Raw genomic sequence first — 20,148 nt, 5'->3', positions numbered from 1 at the left:
GTGAAGAACTGAAGTTAATGAAATGTATAAGTAGTAAATGGTCAGGTAATACATGAGAAAACTGGGACGGTGATGAATGCAGAATGAATGTAATCATGGAGGTGTTAAATCCTTTCTGAGAAGTACCCAGTATTCAGTAGCTCTTCCCTTGGCTGAAATTCATTATTTGATAGCTTTTACAAGAGTATGACCGATTAGTGCTTGTAAATCTTCAAAAAGTATATTGAAAAAGGTATATTCTATTAGTTGGTGAGGTTCTCTGCTACCCCAGTTATTCAGTGTATTGCTTGGAAGGTACAAAGTCAAACTAATGAGAGATTCTGAAAGAATCACATGTATTTATTTTGCTTTGAGAGAAAACATCAATTTGAACTGGAAAGAGAGGTAGATCAAAAATATAATAGAAATTTACAAAGTTTAAAATTAGCTGGCTATTGTTTAAAAATAAACATTAAATGCATGTTATGGATTTAATGGGAAATATTAAATATTTATTATCTAACATCTCTCATACCCCATCCATGTCATACTATTTTAAAATCATTCTACTTGTAAATAAGGACATTCTAGAATCATTGGCATCTGCATTGTCTTCAATGATGTCATTTTTTAAAGGTAAAATTCAGGAGTCCTGAACTGAAAAAGACCAAGTACATTTTCTGAACATCCTGATGTGTCTCAAGCTTTGTGTGTTTGTCTTTGTAGCAATGTACACAGGCCATTAGTCACTGTTTTCTTCAGAAACTAGATTTATTTTTCCAGATAAAGACACTTTTTTTTTTTTTTAATTTACAGTGATAAGGCTTAATATAATAATGTATTCAGTTCTGAAAATTTGGATTTAAAAAAATATCCAGGTAAACTCATATTTTACAACAGAACAGTGTATATATAAGCATATATGTATGCATGTATAAATGGATAAATATGTATATAATATTGCCGATGTCAATTTTCATCAAGGAGTAGGATATTACTGCATGAATCATGAGGAAAGAAGATGACTGAATTTATATATCAAAAGGGAACAGAGGAATCTTCTGCTCTCAGCCAGCTAGCATTGTTCTATTTGAAGGAGAGATGTGACTTGGAGAGGATTTTCTTTATTGTTTTGAAATGACTGGCTCTGAGTGTAAAGAAAACATCATGCTGAGGTACTAGCAGCAGCATTCATTCTCATTTGAAAGCAGATCATGCATTCAGCTTTGCTCTCAATTTACGAATAATCTCAACAATGTGCACCACACATGCTACTTCAGGCCTTTGAAAGGACTCATACTGGTAGCATCCCTTAACACAATTATATTATTAGGGATCTGGGCTTCTCTTTTCTTCAGTTTCTAATTTTGCACACCTGCCACAATGAGGCAACCAAGAAGTCTGACTATGACATTAATATTGACTCAACTTTTCAAACAAACCAAAGCAAAAAATAGTATAATCACTGAAAATTCTATCATTCTTCTCAAAAAATATCCACAGCTATGAAACAAAAACAAATGAAGTGTCAGGACAATATTCAGAACAATGAATTTAATTGGGTATTGTCATCTTCAACACAACTTCCACTACAGAGAACACAAACTGGAAAGGCATTAAGATTCTGTCCCCAAAGGTGTAAATTCTTTTATCAGTCAGTCACACACTCAACTTACTACCCTAAAGGCCCCCAAAACTAGGAAGCATTGATTTTTATTTTGAAGTCTTTTATTTCTGTACTGTAACTCTACGAAAGAGGAGAACACTTAGCAGCAGCAAATGGTAATTTGGCTACTTATGCTTGGTATATTATCCTCAATTCACATAGCTCTAATTAAACAACAAATTCAGTGAGGGAAATATGAAATGGAACTCACTAAAACATTACAAAGACTACTCTGTTCATCTCAATTTGGTTGTATTACAGCAGTAATAATCAATTAAGGTGGTATGACATTGTTATCTGGTTTCTCTTACTGACAGTTTGCTGCAAGTGCATCTCTGTGCTTGAACTACTGGTCAAAGTTCATGCTGCTGATTTTACTGGTCCATCCAGACAAAATACAGTGATAGAGATACCTAGTGATAATCAAGCTGGCTCTTAAATCTTTCCAGGGCCTTCAAGGTCTGTAATGTTATGCATATTATCTGTTGGAGGCAGCCTGGAAAAGACTCAGAAGATGGACAAGAAGGAGGCAGCAAGACTAAATATCTGTTTCTAGCAGATTTGCCTTGGAGCAATCTCATTCCAAACATATCTATTTCAAATTTCATGAAATAAATATGTCAGAAAAAACAAACAAAACAAGCAAAATCTAGGAAAATAAGCAGCAGCTGCAAAACTTCAAAATAACAGGATGAGTTGTTTTATGAGGACATGTAGGGAGTGTTCCCTGTGAGTGCAAATATAACAATACCTGAAAAAATTCCATTAAGAAGTGCACCACCATTATCATCTGGAATCCTTCAGCTGTTAGTTGCTAAACAAGAGGATACAGGTAAGTGAACTGTACAGCTGTTATAAAAGAAAGACTTATATGCTGGCATCTAAGGGATACAACTACAATGTGTTACAAAGATTGTCAGTTTAAAGAAATTCAGTACCTGCAATCTCCCTGTTCCGTTAGTATAAACGAAGGAATCAATGAAAACAGATACTTCTCTGTTGTGCTAACATCAGTGATCAGCCACCCATAATAAATTTAAAAAGCGCTAATTTGTCAGAAAAAAAGGTATTTTTTGTTGTACTACTTATAACAACATAGTCACTTGAGAGTCTATAGATCATGGAAGGAAAGGATGCCAGTCTTCAAAAAGGGTAGGAAGGACGACCCAGGAAACTACAGGCTGCTCAGCCTCACCTCCAACCCTGGAAAAGTGATGGAACAACTCATCCTGAATGTTATCACTGAACATATGAAGGATAAGATGGTTATCAGAGGGAGTCAAAATGGTTTCACCAAGGGGAAATCCTGTTTGACCAACCTGACACAGCCTTCTGTGAGTGCATAACCAGCTGGCTAGATGAGGGTAGAGCAGCAGATGTCATCTACCTTGACTTCAGCAAGGCTTTTGACACTGTCTCCCACAACATCCTCATCAGAATGCTCAGGCAGTGTGGCTTGGATGAGTGGACAGTGAGGTGGATCCAGAGCTGGCTGAATGACAGAGCCCAGAGGGTGGTGATCAATGGCACAGAGTTGAGTTGGAGGCCTGTGGCCAGTGGAGTTCCACCAGGACTGGTTCTGGTCCCAGTCTTGTTCAACATCTTCATCAATGACCTGGATGAGGGGACAGAGTGTACCCTCAGCAAGTTCCCTGATGATACCAAACTGGGAGGACTGGCTGATTCCCCAGAAGGCTGTGCTGCCATTCAGCAGGATCTCAACCGGCTTGAGAGTTGGGCAGAGAGGAACCTCGTGAGGTTCAACAAGGACAAGTGCAGAGTCCTAAACCTGGGAAGGAACAACCCCATGCACCAGTACAGGCTGGGGACTGACCTACTGGAGAGTAGCTCTGCAGAGAGAGACCTGAGAGTCCTGATTGATAATAAGCTAAACATGAGCCAGCAATGTGCCCTCGTGGCCAAGAAGGCCAATGGCATCCTGGGATGCATCAAGAAGAGTGTAGCCAGCAGGTCGAGGGAGGTTCTGCTCCCCTTCTTCTCTGCCCTGGTGAGGCCTCATCTGGAGTCCTGTGTCCAGTTCTGGGCTGCCCAGCTCAAGAGGGACAGGGAAGTGCTGGAGAGAGTCCAGCACAGGGCCACCAAGATGATCAGGGGTATAGAACATCTTTCATATGAGGAAAGGCTGTGAGAACTGGAGCTGTTTAGTCTGGAGAAGAGGAGATTGAGGGGTGATCTTATTAACATTTATAAATATCTAAAGAGTGAGTGTCAGGAGGTTGGGACATCTGTCTTTTGTATAGTAGATAGTAACAGGACAAAGGGTAATGGGATGAAGCTGGAACACAAAAAGTTCCACTTAAACATAAGAAAAAACTATTTTACTGTAGGAGTGAGGGAGCCCTGGCACAGGCTGCTCAGAGGGGTTGTGGAGTCTCCTTCCTTTGAGGTCTTCAGGACCAGCCTGCACATGTTCCTATGAGACCTGATATAGGTGAACCCACTTCTGCAGAGAGGTTGGACTAGATGATCTCTGGGAGTCCCTTCCAACCCCTACCATTCTATGATTCTATGATTCTATGATTCTATGTTTCAGTCTGAACAATCTACTAGTTATTATCAAATTTATTTGTATCCATATGTTATCTCATATTTAAAATCTTCTCCTGAAACTAATAAAGTAAAAACCTAACTAAAGACAATCAGAATTTTGATATCTAGTCTGAAGGTATGATTACAGAGATAAAATCACTCATGTTAACTTCCCTTATGTGAGAACTGCTACATATAAAACAGAAATCTTGAAAGCAAATTGCAGTTCAAAAGAATGCATATGTTAATGCTTAATTTCTGAAAGTAAAACAGCTTACTCTAGAAGGAGCTTTTCAACAGCCTTTTCCAGATTTTTTTTCTAATAAGTCAGAAAATGTAATTGTTTATGAGGATGTTGTTGATTTTGTTTATTTATTTTAAAATTATTATACTATGAAAATAAGATTATTAAAATGTAGTTCAGAAATATAGAAGAAGTCAGACAAAATCCAGGTTTATAGTCACATAAAATGACTGTCTGATATTTGTTGTAATTCAATGAGTTGTAGGCCACTACTAGATAATAAACCTTTAGCATTGCTGTTCTCATTATGTGCAGCAACTTGAAGAAATTTGTCTCAAATGGATATGGAACTATATGTTATAAATTATGTATGTATACGTATAAGAATTGATATAACACAAACTTATTGATACAAGTGAATCAATGAACAAAATAAGTCATTACTAGTGGCTAAAGCACATTTCCCTTTGAAGCAGGGAAGAAAGAGTATGTCAGACAATTTTTGTCAAGGGGCAACTTTTTAAAAGTCTATTTTGTTAACATTATAAATAAAAATTATACTCTTCTTCAAAACAAATTAAAATAGAGATAGTTGCTAATGGTATTGCCCTTTATGAAAAACTGAATGTGTACTGCTTTCTTATTTTCAACCAGCATTTAATAGAGACATCCTAAACAATGTTTAATGTAACAGGATTAGTAGTCTTCTCATTAGAGAGAATTTCAGGAAAAAAGCCTGTAGATTGCTGGAGTGAGCATCAATAATCTAGAAATTTAATTTAATTAAAACTCATTTAGTTTTCCAAATTTGGCAAGAACTAAAGTGAAAATCAGATGTTTCTCATTTTTTCCTAGTTCATTCTACCTCTCTAGAGAAAATACTTCAAATAATACAATTAAGGCATTGCACAAGCTTCCTATCATTCTGTTATTTTAAGAGTTTGTCATACTAAGATGACTTCAGTGCTCACAATGTAACACCTAGAGTCCCATCTCAATTTCTGAATCTAACCAGCTGCAGATATTGGAAAATATTGAGAGATTTAAAAAACATGACACAAAACAAATTTAAGTTGTTATCAATAGACTTATAAAACAGCCCTAAAAGTGATAGAAATCTAGCTTAAACTTTACAATATTGTGATATAAAAAAACTCTTTACCCTTTTCTAAGCTTTGTATCAAACATCGCTAAATAGCTGGAAGGATTATAAATAGGAAATGGTTGCTTGATAATGAAAAAAAAAAAAAACCTCAAACATAATAAATGAAGAGATTTTACTGTTCAAAAAACATACTAGGAAAAAAAAACCCCTCTATTCTGGCTGAAACCAGGACAATTTATATATGCTTATTTATAAATTTAAAGTAAAATTACCAGGTATAACTAACTACATTCCTGAGTACTGCCCACACGTGCACTTGTCAAAAATGGTATGGCTCCCTTGGAGACTAATTATAAAATGTCCATTTTTAATTCAGAGCTTAGATGGGAAAAAAGAAATAAATTTTGGGCTTCAAAAATTACTAACTTGCCAGAATAGTGCCCTCTTTTCCTTTTTCCTTTCCCTTGCCCACACTACTCTCTAAAAAGTAAGAAACAATCTGTACATCTGAATGATAATGTAAAATTGCTTGTGCTAAAAATAAAGCTACAGTGAATTACCTTCTTTTCCCAACCCTACTTTGTTTTCTCACATTTTACATGCAGGGTACAACTAAGCCAAATAGACATAAGTTACATTGTAATTTTTTCAATAATTATCCTTTAAAAACCAACCAACTAACCAATTAATTAATCAAAACATGTGGAAATATTGTTGTGTTGTACACTGACTTGAAATATACTGTCTTTCAAGTTCTTTATGTGACTAAAGTTTACGGACAAGCGAATATCATTTAGAAAAAGCCATTCTTTTACAGGCAAATGGAAGCGCTAATACATCTATCTGTATTTTAAAATAAGAAATAATATTTTTCCCTACATTTTTATCCTTGTTGAGACTGTTTTGTATTGTACACTATTGAGCACGTTCATTTAATTCTTACAGAATACTCTCAAGAATTCCAGTAAACCGTGTCTTCCTATCTGAGTTAGTGGTTTTCATATGATAGATACTAAACCTTAGAGTATTGTTGTTCTCCGATTACATGCGGTTCCATAGATATGGAACTATATATTATAAATTATGTATGTATATATAGATATAAGAATTGATATAACATAAACTCATATGATGTATAGTCCTTTTTTTAATTTGTGGATTGTCACTCAAGACACAAGGTAGTAATGTTTCCCATGTTTATAAAATGCAAAAAGTTTTTAAGCTATAAAATATTAAATGTTTCAACTATTATATAACTTGTTAATTTAATAAAGATTTTATTATTAATACAATTAATTCTCTAATCAAATATAGGAATCTTTCTAAAATTACTTTGTAAGGTTTGTGATAAATTTATCATTAGTTTTGTCAACAATTAGTATAAAAAGTCAAAGCTGCTGTTAGCAAGACATTTGCCATTTATGTATATGCACTCAGAATATACATTATAGAAAGAAAACATAAGAATGCCACAAATATCAAGTTTGAAGACAGTAACAGCAAAAATATCAAAGGCAATGTATGTGTGAATCACTTATGTAGCATGTTATAGTATTTCATATAGAATTCTGAAGAAAAAGACAATTTGTTACATCTTAAAGCACTGTAAAATTTTAAATCTTGTTCAAGGTGTTGGATTCTATTTGGAATTGTATGTGTTGGGTAATGTTGAATTCAATATTCTCTATATGTGGCTAGAAAAAAAATATTCTGTTACGTGAAAATGCCCAACTCTTCAGTCACTAAATCTTGTATAATGGAGACTTGAATGTGATTCCTAGAAACTGTTCTTGTTTGGTTTCTGTTTCTGAATTCAGAAAAGAATTTATAGAGAAAAAGAAAAGTAAAGTGAAAGCATCCTATGTGCTTTCAGGCAATGAGTTTTTAAAAGGTTTGCTTAAAAAACCCAGAATATAACAATTGGTAATAACCATTCAAGTATAAGCTTTAAAATGGCTTTAGTTTGAGACTGGGTTGCTGGGTGATTTGTACTAGATTTGTGTTTAGCTCTTGGGTGTGGTTTTTTCCTACTAGTTTTTAGTGTCTCATTTCCAGACACTACTGTCTGCAATTATTTAGACAATGCTAGTTCTCTAGCAGATTGCACTTTACTGTTGAATTATAAAAGTTTAAATGGTAAGGAAAGTGGGTAATTTTTACTAGATGTAGTACTACCATTGCAAATACCACTAGTAAAATGCAACAAGACAGAATACTTAGCCATTAAATTATAGAGGTTTGGAATGTTTCTTAATGCCTTCCTTTTCTCCGTGTTCCACTTTTAAAGCCTCTTACAATTTTCTTTTTCATTTTCTGTTTTGTTATTTAATTGGCAAAATGACTCTCTAGGTATTTAAAATGATTCATCTAGTCCATCTCCTTGGTAAAGCAGGTTCACTCTGATCAGGTCGCAAGGAATGCATCCAGGTAGGTTTGAAAACCTCTAGAGACAGACACTGCAACCTCCCTGGGGAATCTGTGCCAGGGCTCCATCACTTTTACAGCAAAGAAGATTTCCCTTGTATTTAAGTGGAACTTTTTGTGATCTGGCTTATTTCCATTACCCCTAGTCCTGTTACTGAAGACTACAGAAAAAAGTGTTGCCCCATCCTCCTGACATCCACCCTTTAAGTGTTAACGGGATCCCCTATTAGTCTTTTCTTTTCTAGGCTAAGCAGCTCCAGGTCCTACAGCCATTATTTGTTTGTCTTAAATACTCCTGAATCCTGTGATCTTGACCTGGTAAATTTGCTGGAACAGAAGAAATCTCTCTAAAATGGATGTATTGTCTTTTTACAGTTACGATATATTCCATCAGCTTTTGTACAATAGCATACAAAAAAAGCATCATCAATTTGATGCAATCTGAATAAGCAAGGGAGCAATAAGGCATATATTAAGCACAACTTACTGGAAAGTGTGCAAGCTATGAGCACCAAAACTTCTTCTTAACAAAATTTCTAAAAAATATTTATAAATAATTAAAAATCATAGTCACTTGGAGAATTACCTTTTCTTCAATAACATATTAACATTTTTCTGATTACAGTTTTGTTTTTCTTTGAAAGTGTAAAAAATATGTTGAGTACCAGTTAGTTAGAAGTTTACATGTATATAAACAAATGATTTTATTACATATCCAGAAAGTAAGAGAAATATAGGACATGATAAGCATTTTAATTATACTATTTCTTTTGATAGTATTACAGTTAGTATTTTCCACATCGTGAGACAAGCATCTAACATTATAAAATGCAATACATGGTTAGAAATTGTCCTCAATGTAATTATCTGTTCTTATTTCTCTGACAGAGTGGGATTTTGATTAAATGAGGAAATGCAGTGTAAAGAAAAATAATGCATAAATATTCATATCCATATTTATAGATAAACTAATTATACATGAAATAGTATAGAAGCCAACTTCTCCATGGAATCTAAAGTTCAGTGATGAGCCAACTTAAGAATAAAAATGAAGCACTTGTGTTCCCTCTCCCCTCAGCATCAACGAAAATTTAGTTATTGTTATTATGGGAGGAATAGAAAAGGAGACAGAAAACATTGTGCCACTGTATAGAGTGGCCATAGCTTGGTTACTGAGTGTATTTCTTGTCCCTTCATGTCAGTAAAGAAAAAAGTAGATATCAAAAAGCCTTGAAAAGGTGCAACAAGGATGACAAAAAGTCTGGGATTACTTTTGAAGTAGGAAGGACTGCAAAACCTAGAAATCTTTAGCCTTGAAATGAAGGAGCATGGGGGAATATGGCAGTGGATCACAAAAGCAGGGAAAAGATGGCTTGAAATCAGTTTTTCATCCTCCTTTTACACAATAGAAACAGGGAACATTAGATAATGCTAGCAGGAGCAGTGCTTGAAATTAAAAAGAGACTTTTTTTCATGCACCAGTCTAGACCTACGAGTCTAATTGCTGAATGCTATTGTCACAGAACAGCTGATGTTGGCAGGAACATCTGGAGATTACCTAGGCAAAGCTCCTTCCTCAGAGAAGTTTATTTAGAGACTCACCAGTTTCTGCTGATATAAACTACAACGTGCTCCAGGAAACCCCTGTTGGAAGGAGCATGGGCAAGTACTAAAGAACAAATAACACCCTACACTGTTCATACGCTTTCCTTGCAATCCACTTATGGTCACCATTGGAAATAGCATACAAACAGTTCTTGGCTTCAACGTGGACATCCATTCTTATGCTTTCATGTAACCCAATACATGCACACAATGCAAACCCTAAAATATTCATGCTTCACAAAATTTAAAGAACAAAATAGTTGACTATGAAATCAACAAGCCATGCAGAAGCCATCTCATTATCCAAACATAAATGGAGGGGCATCTGTTTTCATACAGAGGAGACAGAGAAAGAAAGAGAGCGCTGTGTACATATTCACAGAACATATGAAAGTGAGAAGTGATTGGTTTATGACTTTTCTGTTTTAAGAGATTCAGATACTTCAGTGAATTGAAATCATTCTTGTATGATAAAATCACTTTCTTTTTGCATTTATCTGTCTGCTCTGAGAAACAGAAATACATAACTCTGCGTAAGGTATATGCTGCAGCTTTGGTCAGATCCTGCAAGCTATCAACAGCTACATGAAACAGAGAATTTCAATTAAGAATCTTCCAACAGAACCATGCCTTTTCTGTTACATGGCACATAACATTGGAGTCATTCTTAAAATGAATACCTTACCACTAAGCTTCTCTTTTGGTTAGTGGGGGTACACTGCTGTGCAAATACTCCACATATTAAGTCTTTTAAGTACAGGAGAAACTTTTGATTATTGTGTGAAGGTGCAGTTGACATGAACAGCTTCAAAGAAGAGTTCTATAGCTTTTGGGATGGAGGATTGAACATACAGCACCAATAAATGACATTTAATTTTAAAAGATGGCTTCTTATGTATGGTGGCATCTCATTTTCTTTTATCATCTATTTAACTAGGAAGTCATACGGAAAATGATAGTGCAACATATTCTTGGCTGCAATTGTCAGAAGAGCTAAGAATGTTTTCTATCTTTCATAATAATTCCAAAATACCGTAATACTTTTCTTTCTCCTTAATCAAATTCCATTCAATTATATGAATGCTGAGGTTTCTGAAAAATGTTGAAATTACAGGACACTTTTACTTCTTGATTCTGTTTTATTGTATTGATTTGTATCTGTTATACTCACAAGGTCTGCCATCACTCTCATGATTCATGTAAACTTTGCCTTTGATCAGTTTTACCAGATATATCATTATTATTCAACCCATCTTAGTTTCCCTGTTCTCAATAGCTCTAATCATATGCTAATTTTAAACATATCTTGTAATATCTGCTGTATCAAGGAAGGAAATACTTTTAACATACTTAAGATGTGAGCTATGTAGGTTAGCACAGAATTTTGTGCAAAGTGAGTGCATTCAACTCTGACCCAGTATTTGCACTCTATCTGTAACTGCTAGAAGCTTGACCTTGGTCACTTTCCAGACCTCTTTCACAAGCAGTCATTCTCCTCTGTGATCTGCAAAAGAACACGTAGAAGTGTTATGCAAGCCTGGTCTGCTTCTGCTTTTATGTAGGTGCAACCTGCTGTCTTGCAAACAGAAGCATTTTTGTAAGCCTATGACTTTGAAGTGTGTCTTTTAATATGACTGCTTCGTGTTCAGACTTATATATAAGCAAGAGATAGAGTAAAATCAGTGGAATTCTTTGTACCTGAGTGTCAAAACATGAAAAAAAAAAAGAGGTAATCAAATGAAAATTAACCTTTCTTTAAAAAAAAATATGTAATTTGTTACTCTCGAATTTCTATATCAGAATGAAAATGAGTACATGGGAAATAGATACAGATCCATTACACCACTTAGACACACACAGGTCTATGAGGCCAGATGGAATCCACCCAAGGGTGTTGAGGGAACTGGCAGAATTGTTCACCAAGACACTTTCCATCATCTACCATCAGTCTTGGCTCACCGTAGAGGACCCAGCGGACTAGAGGTTGACAAATGTGACCCCCATCTGCAAGAAAAAAGAAGGATCCTGAGAACTACAGGCCTATCAGTCTGTTCCCAGTGCTGTGGGAGGTTATAGAGCAGATAATTTTGTGTGCCATTATATGATATGAACTGGACAACCAGATAATGAGGAGCAGTCAGCATGGTTTCATAAAAGGCAAGTCCTGCCTGATCTCCTCCTATGCCAAGGCGATGTGCTTAGTGGATGAGGGAAACATTGTGGATGTTGTTTATGAAGGCATTAATAAAGCCTTTTACATTGTTTCCCACAACATGCTCCTGGAGAAAATGACTGTTCATCGCTTGGATGGATATAGGTGGACCTTCTGCAGGGGGACTGGACTAGATGATCTCTAAAGGTCCCTTCCAACCCTTACCATTCTATAATGCTATGATACTATTCACTGGGTAAAAAACTGGATGATTGGATCCAAAGAGTAGTGGTCAACGGAGTTAAATCCAGTTGGCTTCTGATCACCAGTGGTGTTCCCCTGGGCTCAGTGTTGTGATCTGTCCTGTTTAGCATCTTTATCAATGATCTAGATGAGGGGATTGAGTGTACCCTTAGTAAGTTTGCTGACAACATCAAGACGAGCAGGAGTGTTGGTCTGCTTGAGAGCAGGGAGGCTCTACAGAGAGATCTGGACAATCTGGATTGATGAGCTGAAGCCAATTGTATGGGTTTTAAAAAGGCCAAGTGCCAGGTCCTGGACTTGGGCCACAACAACCCCAGAAAAAGCTACAGGCTTGGAGACATGTGGCTGGAAAGCTGCCTGGAGGAAAAAGAACTAGATTCTACAATTCTATTATTCTATTATGATGCCTGAATTTCTGTCTCACTTCTTTAAGGTGGACTCCATCATCTTAGCAATTCATGCATTTCTCAAATGCACACTGGATTATTACTGCCTCCTAAGGAGAATTTCTCATGGGGCCAATGAGTTACAAATGTGACTGAATACATATTGAGTTGTGTTTCTTGAAATCTACTTTTTTCTGTGATTCTGTGTGTCTCTGATTTTGCTTGATTTGTAAACTGGAGTGGCTTTTAATGTAAATACACTGTCACTTATCAAAACGCAGACAAATTGGATTCTTCGAAATCATGCAGATCAACTCTTTTTACATTCAATGACAGAATTAAACAGCATTTTTTTTAGATACAGTTGCCTAGATTACCCTTCAAGACTCTCTAGCCTTCCTCTACAATAATCTGATTCATACTACAGTATATTGTTTACTTTACACCTAGTCTAATGCAAATCATCACATATCTTAACGTGCAATCTGTGTGCCAGAGCTACAGAGTAACATGATTTTTGAACTCCAGTTTTCTGCTCATACAGCATCTCCACTCTTGAATTGTTTTAATCTCCTTCCTGGATCCCTGAAGAGCCCCTAGATTGTTATGAGGCCTTGGGCTCCAGTAGGACACTGTGCTCACACAGATCAAGCAAATTAAAATAGAAGCAAACTGGAAAAAAGACATTTAAAAATATAAACTTTGCTTCCTCATCAGTAGACTACAAGAATACAAATGTACTAATCTTAATTTTTTTCTACCATCTGTTCCTAAGCAGCACATAAACAAGATTGTAGGACAGCTTTGGTTTTTAATTACACATTCTACATTTTCTCTAGCTGTGGTAAGAAAAATATTAAACAAAGATAACATATAAAAGAATGCAATGTAACTATTTTCAAGAGAAATATGATTTTACTGAAAGAAAGAAAAGGGAAAAATAATTACAAGAAGAAATTGAAAGTATTTCCTAAGTGCCAAATGTCTCGTCTTGCGAAGTGACATTCACTTCTTGTGATTCTCATTAAGAATCACAAGAATGAAAAAAAAAAACCCTAAGTTGCTAACAGTTTTTGTGGAAGTCTCTCCATCAATATTAAATAGTATATCCTCAGTCATAATCATAGTCCCTTATCCTTATGTATGTCAGATATTAGGCTAAATTATACAGATTTCATAATTCCTCCACCATAATTTCTACCACTTGAAGATGTCCAAAAATTATGTATTTTAAAGATTTTGACAAGATATTTCAAGGATATCAGCTGATATACATGATGTACTACTATGATCATTTACAAAAACATTATTTGCTTCTTTAGATTAGTATCCAAGTAATAGGTTGTATCCTTTTACAAATGCTAGTGAATGCTTGGTTAAATGAGAATCAAAGGTTCATCAAACTTTTCTCACATACATATAGGACTATGAAGATCATTATATAACCTTTCACTACTTGTCATTGCATTCATTACAATCAATTTATAGTCACAAATAAGGAGTGGTAGATATAGTAAACACAAATAATTTCAATTTATTTGTAGGAAAAGCATAATGATATATTCTTATATTAGAATGTTTTCATAATAAAACCTCATGAACTGGAAGAAAATCCTTTATAATCCGCTGATCAGATATTCTTTTTGTCAAATACTCACTCTTATCTGCCTTTAGAATGCAAAAATAAAGCTCATAGTATCATCTTGTGAGTATAATCTCTGAAAGTTGCTGATAAACAAGCTTGAGTTCTGAACTAAATACTGTAGTCAAATATAATTCAAAAAAGTAGATTTAAAAAACACCAGTTTCCCTTTGTGTATCAAAGAATAGGGTCAAACTTACTTGTGACCATACATATTTCTAAACCCAACAAAATAATCTACCACTAAATACTTTTAAATCCTGAAAAAAGACTACTCAGAGTAGATGACAAAGACAGAATGACATCAAAAATTACGTTTGTTTTCCTTAACAAAAACATTGCAAAACCCAAATGAACTATAATGTGTTGAAAAATGTAAAATGAAGTTATAATATTCAATAACTTAATTCAAGGTAAAGCCTGTCCTAAGGTTTCTTGACATTATTTTTACTTAATCAGAGTGAAAGCATCGCAAAGATAATCCTCTAGATAGTATGACTTCTGAACCTAGTCAGCAGGAAGAAGCTGGAAGGCATATTCAAAAAAGGCTCAATGCAGGAATGAGTGGGGAGGAAGCAATTCTTTAAATCATTATTTTTACTGTTACGCTTTATATCCCAAGTCAAATATACTGGATAGTGTAGAACCAACAGGTGCAAAAGTGAGGATGAACCAACTGTGGATTAAATATAATTAAAAAATATGTTATGTGGAACAGTTTCTCTTTCTCAAGACACATGGAAAATGCTATGAAAAGTCTTCAGAATCCTGTTACGTTTATATCAACCACACATAGGTTAGGTTGAATTGTTTTTTGAAAACCCCTATAACCCCAACAACAGCTTTGTTATTAATTTGTTCATTTATATAGAATTGTTGTGGCAGCCAGTTCCTTTAATAAAACTAAACAATAAGACTAAAATAAAGAGGAAGGTAGGTGGGCATACTTTCAGGTGGTAATATTTTCTTGAAGCCTTGATTCAGTGGCAGTCTGCCCAGAACAGAACCAAATTACAACTCCCAGCACCACTCTCATTTCCAATGAGTTATTTTAATTTTAAACTAAGGAATTGAAGATAGAAAGATATTTCAGATAACACACAATTTAAGGGATATCCCAGAGGGTATCTTTCATATTTATTTTAAAAAGAAGCTTATAAGGTTTTTCATATAATTGATTCTCATATAATTTAAGAAAAGTTGAATTGTTCACTGTACTACTGGGTAAAATAGCACATACGTCATGGCTGAAGCGGCCAGTGCTGCCTGCATTTAAGGCAGCCTAACAGTCATTAATGGATGCTTTCTGTTACTTGCTGTTTCCAGTTCTACCAGCTACAATAATAGAAACATTCAAAAACAGATAAACAAAACAAGGACACTCTAAACAATGTTGGCTTTATCCTTCCTTCTGCCCATTCAACACTGAGTGTGTAACAGACTCAGTGTTAATTTGGATGTTTGTGGTGTTTTGCTAGAGCAGGAGCTGTTTTTCCCTTCCTTATTCTTCAGTTATTCTGCTCTTCCATTTTCTGTATCAGTCCTATTCCTGTCTGTATGAGTTTTGTTCAGATTTCTTAAAGCAAGCAGAAGAAATGGTAGAAAAAGGTAGCACTCGCATCGCAATATTCACATTTGACACCTGACTTACTCATCTTTTTATGTTTCTAGTTTCCACTTGTACACATTACTTGGAATGGTAGCAGCTGTTGAAGGACAAGAAAGGGAGTTATGTCTATCTTCTAATGCATATCAACTTTGAAGCACTCAGCTGAAAAAAGTCTTTTATCCAGATCTCTTTCAAGAAGAAATTTATATCAAGTATGACACTTCTTTTTGCAGGACTGCAGACATATTTCACATCAACTTACCTTATTGTAGTCTTACATCACTCATGAAAGCCTTTTGTAACCTTGGCAACCCTAAAAACCTTGATTTTAATTGTTTATAGTTTTCCTGACTGATTCCCTGAGCAGCTCCTCCTGATGGCCAATGTTGGACTCAGAAGCAAGTGAAAAGTAGTTACTCTCATAATATTTGGAGTAAGATCCCAAGTAGAAGACGTGATAAATTAAAGTAATTTAATTTAATTAATTTGGAAGATTAATTTGTACAGGTAGCATCCCACCGCAGAAGTAAGCTAATATTGACTGTCTTAACATGCATTAAGACGTTTAAGCTAAATCATAATATATCTGAGTTATCATGAGACAAACACTATTTAATATCTTCATCAGAGATATAGACAATGGCTCTCAACAAGGCTGCAGATAACAACATGTTGAGTGCTATAGCTGATTCACTTGAGAGAGGGGATGCTATCCAGAGGCACTCTGGCAAGCTTGAGGAATGAGCCCATGTTAATCTCATTAAGCACAACAAGGCCGAGTATAAGGTCCTGCACCTTAGTCAAGGCAACCCCCCACTATCAGAACAGTCTATTGAGAGTAGCTCTGAGGAAAAAGGTTAGGGGATAGGATGGAGCCAGAAACATAAGAGGTTCCAAAGAAATACAAGGAATAATTTCTTCACTGTGAGGGTAACAGAGCACTGGAACCAGCTGCCCAGATGGATTGTGGAGTCTCCTTCTCTGGGGATGTTCAAAACCCACCTGGACGAGTTCCTGTGTGACCTACTCTAGGTGGTCCTGCTCTGGCAAGGGGGGTTGGGCTAGATGATCTTTTGAGATCCCTTCCAACCCTTGAGATTCTGTGATTCTGTGATATTAGTACATGAAAAACAAGACATGAGCTAAAGTAGACATCCACAGTCCATGAAGTCAATTGTATCCTGGGTGACATAAAAAAAAAGCATGGCCAGAGGGTCAAAGGAGACCCTCTGTTCCATTCTTGTGAGACCTGGAGCACTGCATCTAGCTCTGGGTTCCCCAGCATGAGAAAGATATGAACCTGCTGAAATAGGTCCAGAGAATGGTCAGAAAAATGATCAGAGAGCTGAAACACTTCTCCTGTGAAGAAAGGCTTAGCGAGTTGGAGCTGTTCAATCTAGAGTAGAAAAGATTCTGGGGTGATCTTATAGCAGCCTTTCAATATGTAAAGGGAGCTTATAAGAAAGATGGATAAAGACTTTTTACCAAGGTCTACAGCAACAGGATAAGGGACATTGTTTTTAAACTGAAATAGGGTAGATTTAGATTGGATACAGTGAGACTTTTATTATGAAGAGAGTGGTGAGACACTGGAATGAGTTGCTCAGAGAAGTTGTGGATGCTCCATTACTGAAATGTTGATTGGACTGGGTTTTTATCAGCCCAGTCCAGTGAATGATGTCCCTAGCCCATGGCATAGAGTTAGACTAGATCATCTTTACAGGTCTCTTTCAAACACAAAATATTCTGTGATTCTATGACCATAAATATAATTAGTATATCTCATTTGACACATGGAGATTGTATTTGTAATTCCTGACTGTCCAGAGGCCATTTGCCATGTTATTCTGTTGAATAGTAATGAAATTCCATGATTATTAAGAAAAGGATACAAGGGATCAACTAGTGAAAACTGAGCCACAGATTTATGTAATACATTTATTTTTTTACCTTCTTAATTTCTTAAGAAATTAAATTGGTTTAATTTCTTAGACTACATTATAAAGCTATCAAATTATTACACACAACTAAGAATGATCATTCTTGATTTAACATTGGACAGGTTTGGACCTGATATTGAACATGGAATTGTATTTGAGAAAAAATTCATGACACATTTTAAAATATGCATATAAAATCTTTTCCTAGTATTTAATATTTCTACAAATGTAGTAACTGAACATGGATTTAATAATTGTGAGTTGATATGTTTATTATTAGTAGAGAATAACATATTCAATCTACAGAGTAGCTTAATTTTAAAGGAGCTCTGCTATATTGCAAGTATATAAGCTATAAGACTACATATGTTTAGTCAAAAGCCTTAAACAGTCAGAGAATGAAGATGTTGGATCTTCATAAGAAATTTCTTGGGATATATACCTGTGCATACATACTATAAAAACTACCTGTCATCTAAATTTGATTGTAAATTAGTTTTCTTTCTGAGCACAAAACACAGGAGTACATACATATCTGTAAATACAATTATTTAAATTTTTTTTAGGTCAGTTTATGTCAGAAGCTTCCACTTGTAATTCTGAAAAGCACTATAAGGGTTTTCCAGATAAAAAGACATGATGTTAAACAGTGATATTTTAAGATAACAATATTTAAGAGCACTAGATTGAGCATCAAATTCAACTGAGTTCATATACTGCACACAGCAACAACATCTGTCTGAAATCTTAGCAAATCAAAGAGTATCAACTAAAGCAGTTACATGACGATATTCATACTAACCTGCAATGAAAAGTTATTCCAGGTCCATCAATACATACGCCTCCATTGTAACAGAGCACTGAGTTCAGTGTGGGCTCACTGCAAATGTCAACATCAACTTCACAAAACCTGCCAGTGTATCCACTCAGGCAAGTACAAACAAATGCATTGACTACATCTTGACAAGAACCTCCATTAATGCAGGGAGCAGATTCACATTCCTGAGGAGAGAAATAGTAACACATTGACTACACAGCTTTAATACACATTATTTATTCATGAATTTCAACGGTAAGTGCAAGAGACTGCAGACTAGAAAAAGTTTTGGACTTTTTTATGGTCTAATAAATAAAAGTCTCTAATTTGAGGCAATTTTTGTCTATGTAGAGATTACAACTCATGCTCACTCTTGAAACCATGCTTGTTCCTACTAGTCAATCTTGGAGAAACACAGCAATAAGCATGTGCTTCCCATTCATGATTTCTTTATTAAAAATTTAAAACATGTTTCTGAGCCATAGTTTATACAATTATTCCTAAGTTTTTTATAATAAGATCCATTGCAGGGAAAAAGTCACATTAGTAAGACAATTCTGGAAAGAATAAAAAATAATGTATATTAACAAATGCACACAAACTTTTATTCAGTGTTTCCTGATAAATGGTTTCTTATTACCAGTTAATGCATCATATTACAAGGAGAAATATGTAGAATTGTTTACATATTCAGATAATAACATTTCCTTCTGATAAAGGTAATGTGAAAGTCATAAAATTGAGAACATGTAGAGTAGCAGCAAATTAAAACTTCTCCAGAATTACAAGAGAATTTAGCTAGTTCAACTGCCAGTGTAAAAAAAAATGTGGGTTTGCCCTTGAGCACAGAAACCTAGTTTTACCTATAACCCAAAGGAGTTTTATTTTCCTGCTACCACCTAAATAGTCTAGCTAAATTCAGTATTTAAAATTTATTCTCACACTTAAGTAACCTTAGAAGGTTTAATCCTTTAGGGGTATCCAAGGGCATCCAGATTTCCTGCAGGTGCTACAGTTGCTATGACAGAATGCTAATTCAGATATCCGTGAGGAATTGTAAGAAAACAACTTATTTTCCTCTAAGCTCTCCAGCTGGGTATATGTAAGATGATTTATTGGTGAACATTACATAAATTAATTGAATTATACATCCCACAGAAAGACGAAGATAATTCCACGGACTGCCAAAAATCCCATGTCTAAGTTCTGGAAGTAGTGTTTCACTATACTAATTACATTTGCTGTTGGTCAGTGAAAGTCTTTGTCTTATTTGTAAAAAAAAAATCTCAGTTCACAGTTCTTACTTTCTGCTTTTTTTTTTTTTCTATTCCAGCAACTTCTCCTATCTAGTTTTCTTAACTTCTATTCACTTATATCCACCTCTATTACTTCTGTTTTTAGAGCTTTGTCCACTAGCAGAATAAATTACAAATCTATCAATTAATGGGTGGTTTTATCCCTTGATTATAATTCCAGAGTTTAAATTTAAAAAAAAAAAACAAAAAAACAAAAAAATCAAAACAACCAAACCAATCAGAATAAAGTAACTAAAGATAAGTTTAAAGCTCAGACAAATATTCACAGCTTTGGCTCCATACATCATCACAGTCATATCAAGTTTTGAACATAATGTAAAATCTTTTCATTTTCTTCTATGGAATATATTGTTGTGAAATTTCACAAAACTGCTCACAGTAATTATTTTCTACAATAACATAAAAATGAGACAGTTTTTAGGAAAGAAACCACACCTATCACTGCCGTT

General features: G+C 35.0%; 1 protein-coding gene across 1 annotated transcript in view; it reads right to left on the bottom strand.

Moving 5' to 3' along the window:
• The window catches only part of EYS (eyes shut homolog), a 900,402-nt gene that overhangs the window by 401,714 nt on the left and 478,540 nt on the right, over positions 1 to 20,148 (bottom strand). Inside the window, exon 29 of the mRNA XM_061989098.1 lies at positions 18,369 to 18,568. Coding sequence (XP_061845082.1) covers positions 18,369 to 18,568 — 200 coding nt within the window. The remainder of the gene's footprint in view (positions 1 to 18,368; positions 18,569 to 20,148) is intronic.

Source organism: Colius striatus, chromosome 2 (genome assembly GCF_028858725.1).
Source record: "Colius striatus isolate bColStr4 chromosome 2, bColStr4.1.hap1, whole genome shotgun sequence".
NCBI lineage: Eukaryota > Metazoa > Chordata > Aves > Coliiformes > Coliidae > Colius > Colius striatus.
This window is presented reverse-complemented; position numbering and strand designations above follow the sequence as displayed.